At 42.3% G+C, this 15,225-nt stretch overlaps 1 protein-coding gene across 1 annotated transcript; it reads right to left on the bottom strand.

Moving 5' to 3' along the window:
* Positions 1-8,043: 8,043 nt before the first annotated feature.
* Positions 8,044-15,223, bottom strand: LOC113022917 (uncharacterized). The gene is made up of 2 exons (XM_026168845.1): positions 13,220-15,223; positions 8,044-12,091 (listed from the first exon to the last, which is right to left on the bottom strand). Exons 1-2 carry the CDS (start codon positions 15,182-15,184, stop codon positions 9,563-9,565), a joined length of 4,494 nt encoding a protein of 1,497 aa, XP_026024630.1. The 5' UTR covers positions 15,185-15,223; the 3' UTR covers positions 8,044-9,562.
* Positions 15,224-15,225: the final 2 nt, after the last annotated feature.

Raw genomic sequence — 15,225 nt, forward strand, 5'->3', positions numbered from 1 at the left:
CAAATAACACAATTACACTTACTGATCAAGGCAGCAGGAGACCAGCAACTCCTGTGTGCTGTCAGGTAAAATTGCTGTTTTTGTCCATGGACGCTGGTGGGCCAGAGCGATTGAAACAACAAGCAGTAGAACTTCTCTTTCCTCACAGAAAAGGCTGTCTGATAGCAAAATAAAGCAGTAAACATATTCTTGATATAATGTACATTTAAACTGACATCAGTTTTATTAGGATGGAGGCTCATCTTGCGTGCCGGTGGCCCCGTCTGCTTCTCCGTAGGTGGAGCTTACTGACTGCCATCTACTGTGTGTAATACACTCACAATACATATGTACCTCATATACAGCCTCACTTCAAAAGACCCGAGCTATCCTTTTAAAGTGCATTATTTTTAACTAGGTGTACTTAATGCTCAACGCTCAACTTTACACCTACTGCCTACTGTAAAGTATGTAACACAACACATTGCAAACAACAGTGGAACATTTCCCGTTTAATTTGAGGATAGCCTCACTCTTCACATTTTTTAGTACAACAGTTTACTTTTTAGTGACATTACCTTAGGACTGGCTTTCAGATCATCCAGCTCGAGGAATATCTTTTGAAACACTTCAAAAGTGTTTTTCAAAAGTGTTTTTCAGTTCTTTTGGGTAGCTGAGGTTGAGTGCATATATCAGCCCCATTAGCAAGGCACAGGCTCTGGGTACATCCAGGTCTGCTAGGACTTCTGTTCCTTCAAGTATGATCCTTGCGCTGGCTGGATCAGACGTTGTGGCACCTCTGGTTACAATCTTCATCACTTCATTGGTAATATCCCCGCCACCATCCTGGTAGATCAGAATCAATATAAATGTTTTAAGTAATCATACTTATACATGAGAGTAACACAAAATAGGGCTGCAACTAACAATTTTCTCGATTATCTGATTATGTCTGTGAAGGTTCTCTTTGCAAGCTCCTTTGACGATTATCTGATTAGTTGTTTGGTCCAGAAAATGTCAGAAAATGGTGAAAAATGTCAATGTTTCTCAGAGCCCAATATGATGACCTCAAATGTCAAACATATTCAGTTTGCTGTCATAGAGGAGTAAAGAAACCAGAAACGATTCACATTTATGAAGCTGAAACCAGAGAATTTGGACTTCTTTTTCTAAAATAATTACTTAAACCGATCAATCAATTATCAAAATAGTTGCCGATTAATTTAGAAATCAATTAATAATAGATTAGATCGTACCTCTAATACAAAGTATAGTCATGTCTGATTTACCTGCTCTTTGAAGAGATCCTCCTCCTTTTCCCTGAGATACACCACTAAGCCACGGATAGCGACCTCTCGCCTTCTCTCCACAGAATCGTCCTGTGAATAAGAAAAAGAATGTCGAACTGCTCTTCGAGGAGGATGGGTTTTTGATAATTACATCCAAAAAAAAAAGGAAAAAAGGATTGACTTTATATGGCCTGAACTGTACCAATTATAGATTTCCAGTGATAATCAAAATAATGAATTGATCATTTCAAAGAGCCATTTCTCTGAAATGATCAATTCATGAACTTGAAAAATCCAGGTAACAAATAGAAAAACTGCAAAATCTTGCAAATTACTCTGCCAATCATGATCCACATCACCTATAATTTGTTTTATTATTAAGTATTTATAGTTTTAATTGATATTTGTGCCTCAAGCTCTAAACAATAATTTGACATAGTTGAGTTGTAAACAGCTACCTTTTAAGACTCAATATCACCTATTGGAAAAAAAAGTGGATTATCCTATTTGAAATAAACTACATTTCATTCATTCATACCTCTAGCAGCATGTTCTGGATGCGCCGAATGCGCATTTTTGCAGCCCCTCCTCTTGAGGACAGCAAGGACATTATTTTCTGAGAGTACTGGTCCAGCTTTGCCATGAATGTTGTCTCCAGGTTAACAGTGGTGATCCTTCTGAATTCTTGGTTTATCTGTATAAAAAAAAAGGCACAAATAGGCACAACATGTTAATGTATACAGTTTACTTTAAAAGAATACATACTGCAAATTATCTTATGGAAAAATATTTACCTGAACTGCATCAAAAAGAGCAGGCCATCTTTCTTTCAGGTCATTGATTTTTGGTGCTTGATTGACAACTTCCTGCCTGCGAATGGAGAATGTTATGTTATGTTTCCAAATCAAAGATATTTTTTCTTAAGTGATACAACTGCGCTTATGTATCTGCAGTTAACACCCAAAAGAGCAAAATTATATTTTATGTGCTAATGCACACTCAATGTAATGTCATTAAAACAACTAGTTTATGAATGTTACTTAAGATCTTTCCTGTGGCGTTTCTACAACATGGCGTTCGCTTCCTCGCCCGCGTTTTTTGACTGAACTTTGACACAGGCTGTTCTTCAGCTAGGGCTCAATTAACAAACTTCAATCTCACATAAAAATAACTCTAGGACTTAAACATCAAAATGCATCGATGTTAAACCAAATGTATACTCAGTAACCTACATTTGTTTAGTCATGAATGTAAAATGGCCCAGCCTTTTGCTGGTCAAACCTTCATCAAGGCTGCAACGATTTCAAAGTAGAAAGAAGAAAAACATGTATTACCCTGTCTTTGCAGAGTTAAAACTACTGCTACAGAAGCTCAGTGTCAATTAACACCATTTGGCTGCCACCGTAAAACAAAACTTAACAAAGACTAATGTTACGGTCGAATTACTTCACAAGTTAGCCAGAAGTGTAACGTTACTAGCTTATCACCACCACTCGCCGAGGAAGAGTTTAGTGTTGTGTAAAAAGGATTTCTTGCAGTGCGTGTTGATAGAGTCAAAGTTAGAGTTATTAGCTGCTGTGAATAAAACAAGGCAAAAAATTGTACTCACCACAAAGCTTTAACGTTTGATAATGTTCCGTACAAAATGCCGCTTCTCTGCTTTCTCTCTTTGCCTCCGTTTCTTTCGATCAGTGGTCTGAGAGCACAACATGTCCGGGCAAGTCAGCCTTGTACTCAGCTTTTAAAGGACGCTTACGAGATTTTTAAGTTGTATTAACTGAATACACTTTCATGTTAAGTTAACACAGAAATGTCTGTTCAAAATCGATATATTACTGAGCTAAGACTGTTTTCTTTATTTTCATTTCGACCAACTCATTAAATTAAGTTATCAACTGATTACAATGTGTACATGCAACAAACTTAATTTTTTATGCAGAAAAAGCTATTAATTTTAAGCTTTACTTACTAACCCCATGAATCATTTTTTAGAGTGCAGCAGTGACACCATCCTAATTTTCATGAACATTCTGTCAAGGGAGATTATGCATTCCTCATCCTGCTGCCCCCCCAGAGAGAATAGCTGGTAAATATGATGACGCTGTGGTGTACATTGCAAAAACGACCTACTTACTTAGACATTACACTGTATGTAGGTTTCTGTGTTACGAACTGGATCTTTGATATTTTACAGACAAAGACAAAAATGTTATTATCCCTAGTTTACATTGCACCAGAGATTACTTACTCTGCAGAAAAGCTTTTTAACAAACAGTCTTTGCACAAGCATAAAGGCGATTTTTCTCAAATAGGACATGAAGGTTGAATTAATCTGCTCTGTGGCAATGTTTTAAAGACCTCGGCAGACATTCTGCATATTTATGACTGCAGAAATGTCGGATCTAATTATTGAATTTGTGGTAATTTACTAACTCTCTTTAACAAATTTGCCACTTAGGCCCTCGTGCCATATTTTTTTTTATAACTGCTGTGCAAGAACAACTAACTTTCCCGCTTTTTATCTTCAGTAGAGATAAATTATCCTCACAAGCTCCATTCTGAAAAATCTACTGTCCACAAGAAAGTACACATAGACCAGCCTGTTTGAAAAAGTCATGCTTTCCTTTGTGCATAGTTTTCTTGGGTGTACAGTATGTGACTGTCAGAACAAAGTACTGTACATGCATACTGATAAGGCCTCTGCCTTGAGCTGCCTGATTCCTGGATTCCAGATGTAAATCAGTGTAAAGATTTTTTAAAAGGAAATTTTAAGAAACAGTTTTTGCTGTCTGGACAATAATGAACTTATTTCATTTTTGTTCTAACGGTTTTGCCTGTCTGTGCACAAAACTATCGTAGCTGCCAGGTATACTGATTTTAATCATTATTAAATGGTCACGCGTCTGTTGTCCGTCCATTCGTACACAGTCCACAGTGGTATCACCTGTGGTAGCATCTGCTTGCACATAATGATCACCCAATCACACAATAATTTGGTCTTTACCCCAAATTGTGCTCCAGGTGAAGGTCTCATTTGTCTTCTTGCAAGCAATAACATATGAATCGTAATTATTTCATTAGAAGGTTCACTAAACACTCATTTTCAAAAAATTTGAATTCTCTAGCAATTATTTCATGGTTCAGACTGTAGAGGGTTAATATTACCTTATCTTAATTACCCTAAAAAATTGTATCAGCATCTGTTGAAACCTACACTCCATTAAACTGTGAGTTGAGCTACACACTCCCACACAGCGTTTCTCATTTCTTTGGCTAATTAACCACATATTATTCCTTATAGCACTGACTGTGGAATTGATGCATTGTTCAAGACAATAGTTAAAATCCTTGCACTCATAATTTTTACATTTATAGGTACATGTACCTATACTGGATGGCATATAATTTCATCATGAAATCACCGGCCCCTTATCATCTTTTTAGCTGTAAACCGTAAATGCTTAAAATGTGTAGGCTATGAACCATTTCTAACCGAATTATGTATGAACAGCGGAACTGATACTGTGACTGATACTGATCAATATTGCTTCCTTTTGGTGCACACGTATTTGTATTTGGTTCACAAGTCTTCAAAAACATCAATGATCATTCCTAAATCAATCGTTTGCTATAGATTCTCTGGATGTGGATGCCAGACAACAACAGTACCCTTAGAACGTGCAGCAAGGGAATGCATTTGTCATGTTTCGGCTGTGTGGCAGGCAGGAATTGGACCCAGATGCAAACTCACGGGGACAGAACTTGAACTCAAAAGCACAGCTTTATTGCTGGAAAACAGATCACAAACAATACAAAACTAAACTGGGAAAAGCTAATTATAATGTACACCAGGAGACACGGGGAGAATCGCACACAGCATGAGGGAGATCGTGACACTGACACAGAGAAATACAGGGCTCAAATACACTGGGAAATAACGAGGGGAATGAGACACAGAAGGGGAGCACAGCTGGGAGAAATCAGGACTGACGAGAGAAGGGGGCAAAGTAGTAGGATACACTCACATGAGACACAGACCTTCAAAGTAAAACAGGAAGTAGCACAGACGCAAACTAGATTAGGGGAGACAGAGCAACTAAGAAAAACAGAGAACAACAACAAAGAGACATAGAGGGCAGCTACTAAATACTCAGAGAACTAAACAGAATACAAGAAGGCCAAATTAAGACACTAAACTATAGAATAAACTGGGGCAACAAAGAACTAAGAGCATAATACAAAAACTCAGAGACACAAGAAACTCAAAACACTGGGCCACTGACCCAGGACCGTGACAGCATTCATGTATTGTTGTCACAATGCAAAATACTGCTTGGGTCCTGGCATCCATGTGGATGACATGCACAACCCAGCTAAACATTGTTACAAAGCAAGCAGACAATTTGGCAAAGAGTTCATTTTGAGCTGAATCATCAAAGCAACAGCACCCTGTCAAAATCTGTCTTCCTGTCCTCTTGTTTTTGTGTCTCAAATAAAAGCCATGTCAAACTAGTGAAAGCTAGTGTGCTCTGCTGACTGACTCTGAGCCTAAATAATGAAGGAAAACTGGAACAGTTATTTCTTTTGTGACCAGATGCTTTTTAAAAATTTGGCAGGTTAATCTGTGTGACAATAAAGGGAAAAAGGTTTATGGTTCTTGACTGAAATAAAACCTCAAACCTTAACTAGAAAGCTGTGTGTATTCCATTTCAGGTGGTAAACATTTAAAGTAGAATTCATGTAATGATATGCTCTGACTGTCTTTACTGTACTTAACATCTCCCTGCAGGAGTTTTGCTGTAGATAGTCATCATTAACTGATATAATATCCCCGTTCCATTTCTAGGCTTTTCTCCAAAGCAGCGAGCGTTAGAAACTTCTCTTTGATTTCACACCAAAGCCTCAGGAAACAACAGTTCTGTAACACTCATCCCCATCAGTTTCTATTCCCTCCAAGAACCTAGTAGCACACTTCTAACAAGCAGCGGCATGGTGCCCTGACCACAAAGTCTCTTTATGCTGTTGAGTTTTATTTGCTCTCTCCAAATTAAAGAGAATTTAAATGAAGACGTGGATGGCTTTTAAGGCTGGACTTGGAGGGAGAGCTAACAAAATCTAAAACTGGTTAATTCTAGAAGAATGAGGGAGGCCTGTTTATGAGACTGAATCATTATCGCTGGGTTGGTTTTCATCCGTTATACTGCAGTGTGTGCTGATTTGATGATGGTTTCCTGCTGAAAATGAGTGAGCCACGTCGATTTCACACCTATGAGATTGCTTTCCTTTTACACAACAGTGTTAAACTTCCCACTGCAGCATTCCTGTTTTTGCTGACTCACTTTTTTTTAGCTGAATACCTAAATCTATTTCACCAGAGCTGATTTATACTGCTCAGATGCATTCAAGTACTTAGCAGCCTAGCCCCGTTTTGCAGCTGTACACAGTATTATTTTTAGCATGCTTCTATATATATCATGTTGCTATATATATATAAATATATATATATATATATATATGCTGGGGTAATAGGCTGGCCAAAGGAGGAGATAGAAGCCACTGACATAAAGACAAGAAAGCTCCTTACCATGCATGGAGGGTTTCACCCCAAGTCCAGCACCCTGAGGCTGTACGCTAAGCGGAAGGAAGGGGGCCGGGGACTGGTGAGTGTCAGCACCACAGTCCAGGATGAGACAACGAACATCCAAGAATACATTGGGAAGATGGCCCCAACTGACCGAGTGCTCAGTGAATACCTCAGGCAGCAGAAACCCAAGAAAGAGGAGGGAGACGAGGAACCAGCATGGAAGGACAGGCCCCTGCACGGTATGTACCACCGGCAGATAGAGGAGGTGGCTGATATCCAGAAATCCTACCAGTGGCTGGACAAAGCTGGACTGAAAGACAGCACAGAGGCACTAATCATGGCAGCACAAGAACAAGCTCTGAGCACAAGATCCATAGAGGCTGGGGTCTATCACACCAGGCAAGACCCCAGGTGCAGGCTGTGTAAAGATGCCCCAGAGACAATCCAGCACATAACAGCAGGGTGCAAGATGCTAGCAGGCAAGGCATACATGGAACGCCATAACCAAGTGGCCGGCATAGTGTACAGGAACATCTGTGCCGAGTATAACCTGGAAGTCCCGAGGTCAAAATGGGAGATGCCCCCAAGGGTGGTGGAGAATGACCGAGCTAAGATCCTGTGGGACTTCCAGATACAGACGGACAAAATGGTGGTGGCTAACCAACCGGACATAGTGGTGGTAGACAAACAGAAGAAGACGGCCGTAGCGATCGATGTAGCGGTTCCGAATGACAGCAATATCAGGAAGAAGGAACACGAGAAGCTGGAGAAATACCAAGGGCTCAGAGAAGAGCTCGAGAGGATGTGGAGGGTGAAGGTAACGGTGGTCCCCGTGGTAATCGGAGCACTAGGTGCGGTGACTCCCAAGATAGGCGAGTGGCTCCAGCAGATCCCGGGAACAACATCGGAGATCTCTGTCCAGAAGAGCGCAGTCCTGGGAACAGCTAAGATACTGCGCAGGACCCTCAAGCTCCCAGGCCTCTGGTAGAGGACCCGAGCTTGAAGGATAAACCGCCCGCAGGGGCGTGCTGGGTGTTATATATATATATATATATATATATATATATATATATATATATATATATATATATATATATATATATATATATATATATATATATATATATATATATATATAAAATATCACGATGGTATGTGATCTTTACGTATTTTTAAGGAGCATATTTTGATGTCAGTGTCTGCACTCTCTGTGGATTGATGCTATTTTGTCATCAAATTCATAATGATGACTCATGCAGATTCCCATATCCTCATCACACGTGTTGCCTTTGAGCAACACGCTGTCATGTGGCATTCAGTTTCAGATGTGCAGGACTTAACACAAAAGCCTCCACATCATCCTTGTTTTAACCATCAGGCTCTGGGTGTAGCAGGAGGAGCATCAGCACTCTCCATCCCCTGTCAGAGGCTCTAAACTTCCTATTTACAGTTTATCCAGTTCAGTGAAAGGATGATATAATGGGAGGAAAAGAATCCTCTGCTCCCAGATGGGAGAGCAGGGCTGTTCAAACTGAATGAGAACAGAGAATAAAAGATGAAGCCAGCATGCAATGCTATGCAGAGATAGAGCAGGAACTAATGAGAGCATTAGACCCAAACTACTCGCCTTACACTGAGTAGAGGAAACAGCAGATTGTGAGAGGACACGGGGTGGTGCAGGAAAGAATTGGATTGTGCTAACAACAAAAAAAAAAAAAAGACAAAAAGAAATATTGGGCTTTTCCCTCTTTTTATCACGACCATGATATCAGTCAGACACATGCCATGCAGTACAGTCTAGGATTGTAGTGCAGTGCATTAATAAAGTTGTATGTAGGAGTATTTTAGTCTTTGTCTGTTGATGAAAACCCCTTGGAAATTGAAACTGAACTGGAGGGCTCCAGGCTAATTTGCGTTTGCACATTTGTCTTGAACTGGAAGGCTTGGTTCCTAAAAGATCACCCTTAATGACTTTGGTGATCCCCTTACTCTTCCTTTTGTACTATGATGAGATTGATGGTTTGAGTCTTTAGTGAAATGTCTCAGCAGATTTTAAATAGATTTCTGGTGGTTAGCCTTGAAGAGCTGTTAGTAAAGTAGGACACAACGATGTTTTATTTTTCTTGCTGGACTCCTATGTCTTTAATGTGGAACTGTACAGGCATTAGCTCAGGGCTGCACCGATTCAGCTGCTCATATTTCTCCCCACACTTCTCTTTATTTTCCCCCTCTTGTCAATTTATCAGGCAGATTCATTAAGCCTCAGGTTAAGAGAAAATTATCCAGTTGTTTTGAAGGGAGGAAGGTTCAGGGCTGAAGCAATCAGCTTCATGGGCTCATCTGGTTAGAATAAGAAAAGCAGCCATCTAATGCAGAATTATTTTCAGGGTACTCCTTTTATTCTCAAATAAATAAGGCAAAAAAGGAAGGAAACAAAGACACACATGGACTGCCAATGCTCAGCTGCCGCCCCGTGTGGAAGTGAGGAAAGAGTCAGCCAAAAGTGAATGCAGTCCTTATGTACTGTGTGACATATAATGTGTGACAGGTGAGTGCAATCAAGGACAAGCACCACACCCAATCAAAGGTGAGAGAACTAAACAAGGTGCATCTGGTGAAGTGAGTGGGTGTGCTGGGATGTGCTAAAAGGTGGGTCTCTACAACAGCCGCCCCCATATTTCTAGTGAGAAATATGTTGATATGATCAGGATCAGTCTTCGTCAGGAAGCGAGGGCAGGGGGATCAGACAGGAGACAGGGCGGATATAGGTTTTATCCTGTACTAAGACCTCCACAGTTCTGATGTGGTCATCTGGGCTTTTCAGCAAGCGCGTCACTCTTCCTACAGGCCAAAGGGCTCGTGGAAGGTGTGAATCCATAATCATGACGACAGAGTTCAGTGTGAGATCTGGTTTTTCCTTCTGCCATTTGGGTCTTCTTTGGAGGGATGGTAGATAGTCTCTTATGAAGTGTCGCCAGAAGTGATCTGCCAATATTTGTGCATGTCGCCATCGTCGTCGGCCTAGGAGGTCAGAATCAGAATAGGATACCAGGGGGAGTGATGAATCATGTCGGCCCATAAGGAGAAGGTTTGGGGTTACGGGGTCAATGTCCGCAATGTCTGAGGATACATAGCCTAGGGGTTTTGAGTTAAGAATGCCTTCAATCTCAATTAGGACTGTTCTTAAGACCTCTTCAGTGACCATCTGTGCACCAATGGTTCTCTTCAGAGCATTCTTCACAGAACGTATCTCCCTCTCCCAGGCTCCACCGAAATGGGGTGCATGCGGGGGATTGAATTTGAAATGGATTCTTTTAGTCATCAGGACCGGCTGTAGAGTCGGAGCAAGGTTGTTAAAAGCTGCCTGTAGTTCCTTATCTCCTCCTTTGAAGATAGTTCCTTGATCACATATAATTTCCAGGGGTGTTCCTCGTCGAGAAATGAATCGTTGGAGGGCCATGAGGAAGGAGTCTGTATCCATACTGTTTAGGAGGTCAAGATGTATACACCGAGTGGTGAGACATTTGAATATTATTCCCCACCTTTTCTCCGATCTGCGGCCTGTCTTGACCTTGTATGGTCCAAAGCAGTCTATTCCTGTGGAGTAGAAAGGTGGTTTGAATAACCTAAGACGAGCAGCAGGCAAGTCTGACATTTTTGGAATGATGGGCTGTGCTCTCCATTTCTGACATGCGACGCAGCTATACTGATGCCTGCGTACGGCTTCCCTTCCTCTGAGAATCCAGAATTTCCGACATAGTTCAGCAAAAAGTCTTTCTGAACCAGCATGATGCAGTTTGTCATCATAATTTTGTATGATCAGTTTGGTCACTGGATGAGCAGGATCAAGTACTATTGGGTGAATGACATTCAATTCCAAGTCTGGGCTTTGCCGTAGTCGGCCTCCTACATGGATAAGTCCAGAATTCCTGCACAACACTGGTGACAAACACAATAGACGGCTGTCGGATGAGAGGGGTTTGTCTGACTGTAAACGGGCTAAATCTTCACCGAAACTGTCCAGTTGTGCCTGACGAAGGATTTCTTGTTCTGCTGTTTGATAATCAGCTGCAGAAGGAATGTTACCCTTTTGGTTGGAGAGTGAATGAGCCGTGAAATCCAATAGCTCTTGATACGTTCTGAAGCTGGGTGTGTATGTATGGGAGGGTATACTGACAATACCAAAAAAGTAGGATTTCTTTAACTCAGTCTGATCATCATCAGGATGGAGATCTGTAACTGTGGGCCAGTTATTTGGAGGTTCATGCAGAAACGAGGGACCCTCAGTCCACCTGTTTGGGCTAAGGAACTCTTTCAGGGATTTACCTCTCGTAACATCATCAGCAGGATTTGTGGCTGAATTGATGTATCTCCAGTCTTGACTGTTTGTGAGGTTTTGAATTTCTGAGACTCTGGCTCCTACGAATACCTTGAAACGGCAGGAATCTGACTGAAGCCAGTGAAGCACAGTTGTCGAGTCAGACCAAAGGGTGGTAGTCCTGACTGGTAAGGCGAGTTCTGTTTGTATGAGCTCACAGAGGCGTGCGCCTAGTAGGGCTGCGCATAGCTCCAGTCTGGGTATTGTTAAATGCCATTTAGGAGCAACACGTGAGCGAGCTAACAAGAAACTCAGTTCTACATGGCCTTCAAGATCATCTGATCTCAAATATGCGACAGCACCATATGCTCGCTCTGAAGCGTCACAGAAGATATGAATGTCTCGAACTGTGGTAGAAACATCCATTTCCTTAGAAGTATAGCAACGTGGGATGGCAATTTGTGGGAGATAACAAAGTTCTTCTTCCCAGGACTTCCATGCCTCTAAGAGGTCGTGTGGAAGGGAAGGGTCGTCCCAATCTCTCTCTTTTCTCCATAGCTCTTGCACCAAGGTTTTGGCGCGTGTTGTGAATGGGAGTAAGTAGCCTAATGGGTCATACAGACGAGCAAGTACTGCATAGATACGACGCATTGTGGTGGGGTGTGAGGCTAGAGTTCTGTATTTATAGGCAAACAAATCAGTCTCACAATTCCACAATAATCCTAATGTGCGTTCATGTGGGCCAGATGGCTTGTCTTCAGTCAGGCAAAGTTCATTACTTGCCGTTCTTACCTCAGATGGTAGATGGCTAATCACAACAGGATTATTGCTGGCCCACTGGCGAAGGTCGAAGCCTCCTTCTGATAGATGGTTTCTTAATTTGTCTAGGAGTGTTCGAGCTAACTCTGCTGATGGAAAACTCTGAAGACTCTCTGAAGACTGCACATCTTTGTCAGATTGATATTCCTTCACATGTTTCTGCAGTGCATAGATTGCACAACAAGGGCTGCAGGTCGTACCAAAGGGGAGTACCTGCCACTCATACACTGAAGGGGGAGCTGCTTTGTTCATGTCACGCCACAGGAATCGGAGGAGTGGTTTATCAGGAGGCAGAAGACGGACTTGGTGAAACATGCCTTTGATGTCGCCACTTATTGCTACTGAATGTTGCCTAAAACGCAACAAAACACCAAGAAGTGTTGGGCCTAGGATTGGTCCTGGCAATAGGTACTTATTGAGACACTGACCTTGAAATGTGAAAGAGCAGTCAAAGACTATGCGATCTTTATTGTTGTGACTTGTCATATGATGAGGGATATACCAGGTTTCTTTGCTATTGTGCATCTCCTCTGGGCTAAGTTTGACTACATAGCCTGCTTGCTCCAATTTCAAAATCTGATCCTTGTAAGACATGGCTTTGTCAGGATCTTTAGCTAACCGAGCCTCAGTGTTGTGGAGTCTAGACATGACTACAGTTGGAGGGACATTCAAAGGAGGAAAGTTTGCCATCCGAAGAAGAGGAGTGGCGTAGCGATTAACACCATTGATCTCAACCCTTTTTGTGGCCTGTTCAAGGAGTTCCAGTGCCAGTTGATCTTGCTTTGATCGGATCACAGATTTCTCACTGTATTCAGGTAAAGTGTCTAGTTGCCATAGCTTCTCAACATGATAACGCAGTACATCTGCAGATGAACTGAGAGATGTGAACAAACACTGCACATGCTCTGTACTGCTCTGGGGCTGAAAATCTGTGATCGGACCTTGAAGTGTCCATCCTAATTGGGTTTTAACTCCTGCAGGAGACCCATATGGTCCCTGTCTCAATGGAGCAGTAGGCGTGATGAGGTGAGTATGATCTGAGCCTATGAGCAGGAGTGGCGCTGCTTTATTAATAATGGGTAATGGGATACCTTGAAGATGCTTGTATCTCCGTTGGAGAGATGATACAGGGTAGGTGTGGTCTGAAAGTGCTAGGTGACTTGCAGTGAAGGCATTATTAATTGTGTAGGTTTTCTCTGGGTGTGCGATGGGTGAGATTTTGAAACTTACGGAAGAACCATGAATAGTTTCAACTTCTTGACGGACCGTTCTAAGTGATAATCTCTCTGCTTCCCCAGTTAGGTTGAGATGCTGTGCAGCTGATGTCAGAAGAATGGTACGCTGGGAGCCATCGTCAAGTACTGCATATGTTTCAAGGGTTCTTTTGCCGTTTCGCAGGAGCACTTTCACAACCTTTAAAAGGACACTAGGACAGTCACTAGGTCTATCAAAGTACAGTGTCCTCACTACAGGATTAGTTTCAGTTTTAGATCTCTTATTTACATCACATAGGATCTGTAGATGTAGTCCCATACAGGTGGCACATGCTTTCCTCAGGTCACACTTTGCGGCCTGATGAGTCCTAGCACAACGCCAACACCGTTTGTTTGCTTTTATCCAGTTTATTTTCTCATCCTTTGTCTTCTGAATGAACTCGGGACACTTACTAATGTGGTGTTCAGGTGAGCGGCAATATGCACATGTTGCCTTAGTTATGATGGGTTGTGCTGCCTGTACAGGATCATCAGATGTATTTGCCCCATGTAATATTGTTGTAAGTGGAGAAGCGTACTTACGGGCAGGTCGTGTCTGGTTGAAGGATGGAACAGGACTGGCCTTCTTTGGTTGACACCTGCATTCCATTTGCAACCAGGATGAGAACAAAGGCAAGGTATACGTCATTTCTCCCTGTTCCCTGTAAACATGCCGTTTGAAGCGACTGAAATGCTCTGCAGGCAACTTCACTAACAAGCGATCGACATGGGAGCCACAGTCTAGTTCTGCACGTCCTTGTTCTCCCATAGTGCTAAGCAACCCAACTAAAGCCTGTACTCGAAGAGCAAAATTATCAAGGCTCTGACCATCACCTGCTCTGATAGGAGGCAGTTCCAGTATATTCTTTAGCTCTTTCAATGCCAGCTGTCTTGGTTGCCCATAACGCTCATCAAGGGCTTTGATGGCTTGAGTGTATGGGTCAGGAGCGTAGGAAAAGGCAAGAGCTAATCGTTTAGCTTGGTCTACTTTGAGGTGATCAAGAAGGACATGATATTTGAAGTGCTCTGTCTCATGAGGATCAAGAAGGTTTGTAAGGGCTATCCGTAACATCCTGTATTGCATTTCGTCTTCTCTACTAAGGTCTGGAAATGAAGGACCTTCAAGCTTATATACATGTGTTCTCGTGCTAGAGGAGTGACCCGAGCTAGCAGTACCAGATATCAAAGGTTTCTGTTCATATGAGGTATTGGATGTAGCTGGTTGCTGCTCTAGAGGAGGGCAATGCTTGTGGTCAGATATGCGAATGAGAGGTTGAACAGGGTCTTCAGCTAAAGGAACAGCAGGTTGAACACATGAGATCTGGTCGGGATCCTGCCGTGATAAGGCCAGGAAATCAAAGGGAGTCTCATCTTCTGTAGCAAGGACTGGTCTAGGCAAACCAGTTGAAGGGATAGCAGCATCTAGTATTGTTGAATTAGGTAAAGGAGGGCTGGCAGCTGTAACTAAGCCAGACTGACGGCTAATCTGCGGGGGCCGGAAGGGTGATTGACAGGTTACTGTATCAATCACTGGGAGCTGCTCATGTTGTTGATGTGTTTGAGGACTGGCTCGTAAACTGCATACAGAAGCTTTGATTCCATCAGATGAGACTGTGCGAATTGAAGATCTGGAGCTACGAGAATGGGAAGGAGATGATTGAACCATAAATTGCTTAATCTCCCTCATGGTCGTTAGGAGTTCCCTCATGACCTCATCTTGGGTGGTGGGTAAAGGAACAAGGGATGTCTCTGGTGATCTTTCTGACTCTCCGACAGGATCCTGCAGCCCATGTGTGTCTTTATCACTGTGCTGCCATTCAGTTTGGCTCTCTGTCTCACATGTAGCTCTTCTAGCTCCAGGGTACTGAACTTCATACTGTTGCAGGTAGGCAGGAGGTCTACTATCACGACTGGATCTTCTAGATGGCTGCTGTGTATCCATGATGCTAATACCTCTCCGGCTTGGAGGACCATGTTTTGAAG

Source organism: Astatotilapia calliptera, chromosome 5, assembly GCF_900246225.1.
Source record: "Astatotilapia calliptera chromosome 5, fAstCal1.2, whole genome shotgun sequence".
NCBI classification, from domain to species: domain Eukaryota; kingdom Metazoa; phylum Chordata; class Actinopteri; order Cichliformes; family Cichlidae; genus Astatotilapia; species Astatotilapia calliptera.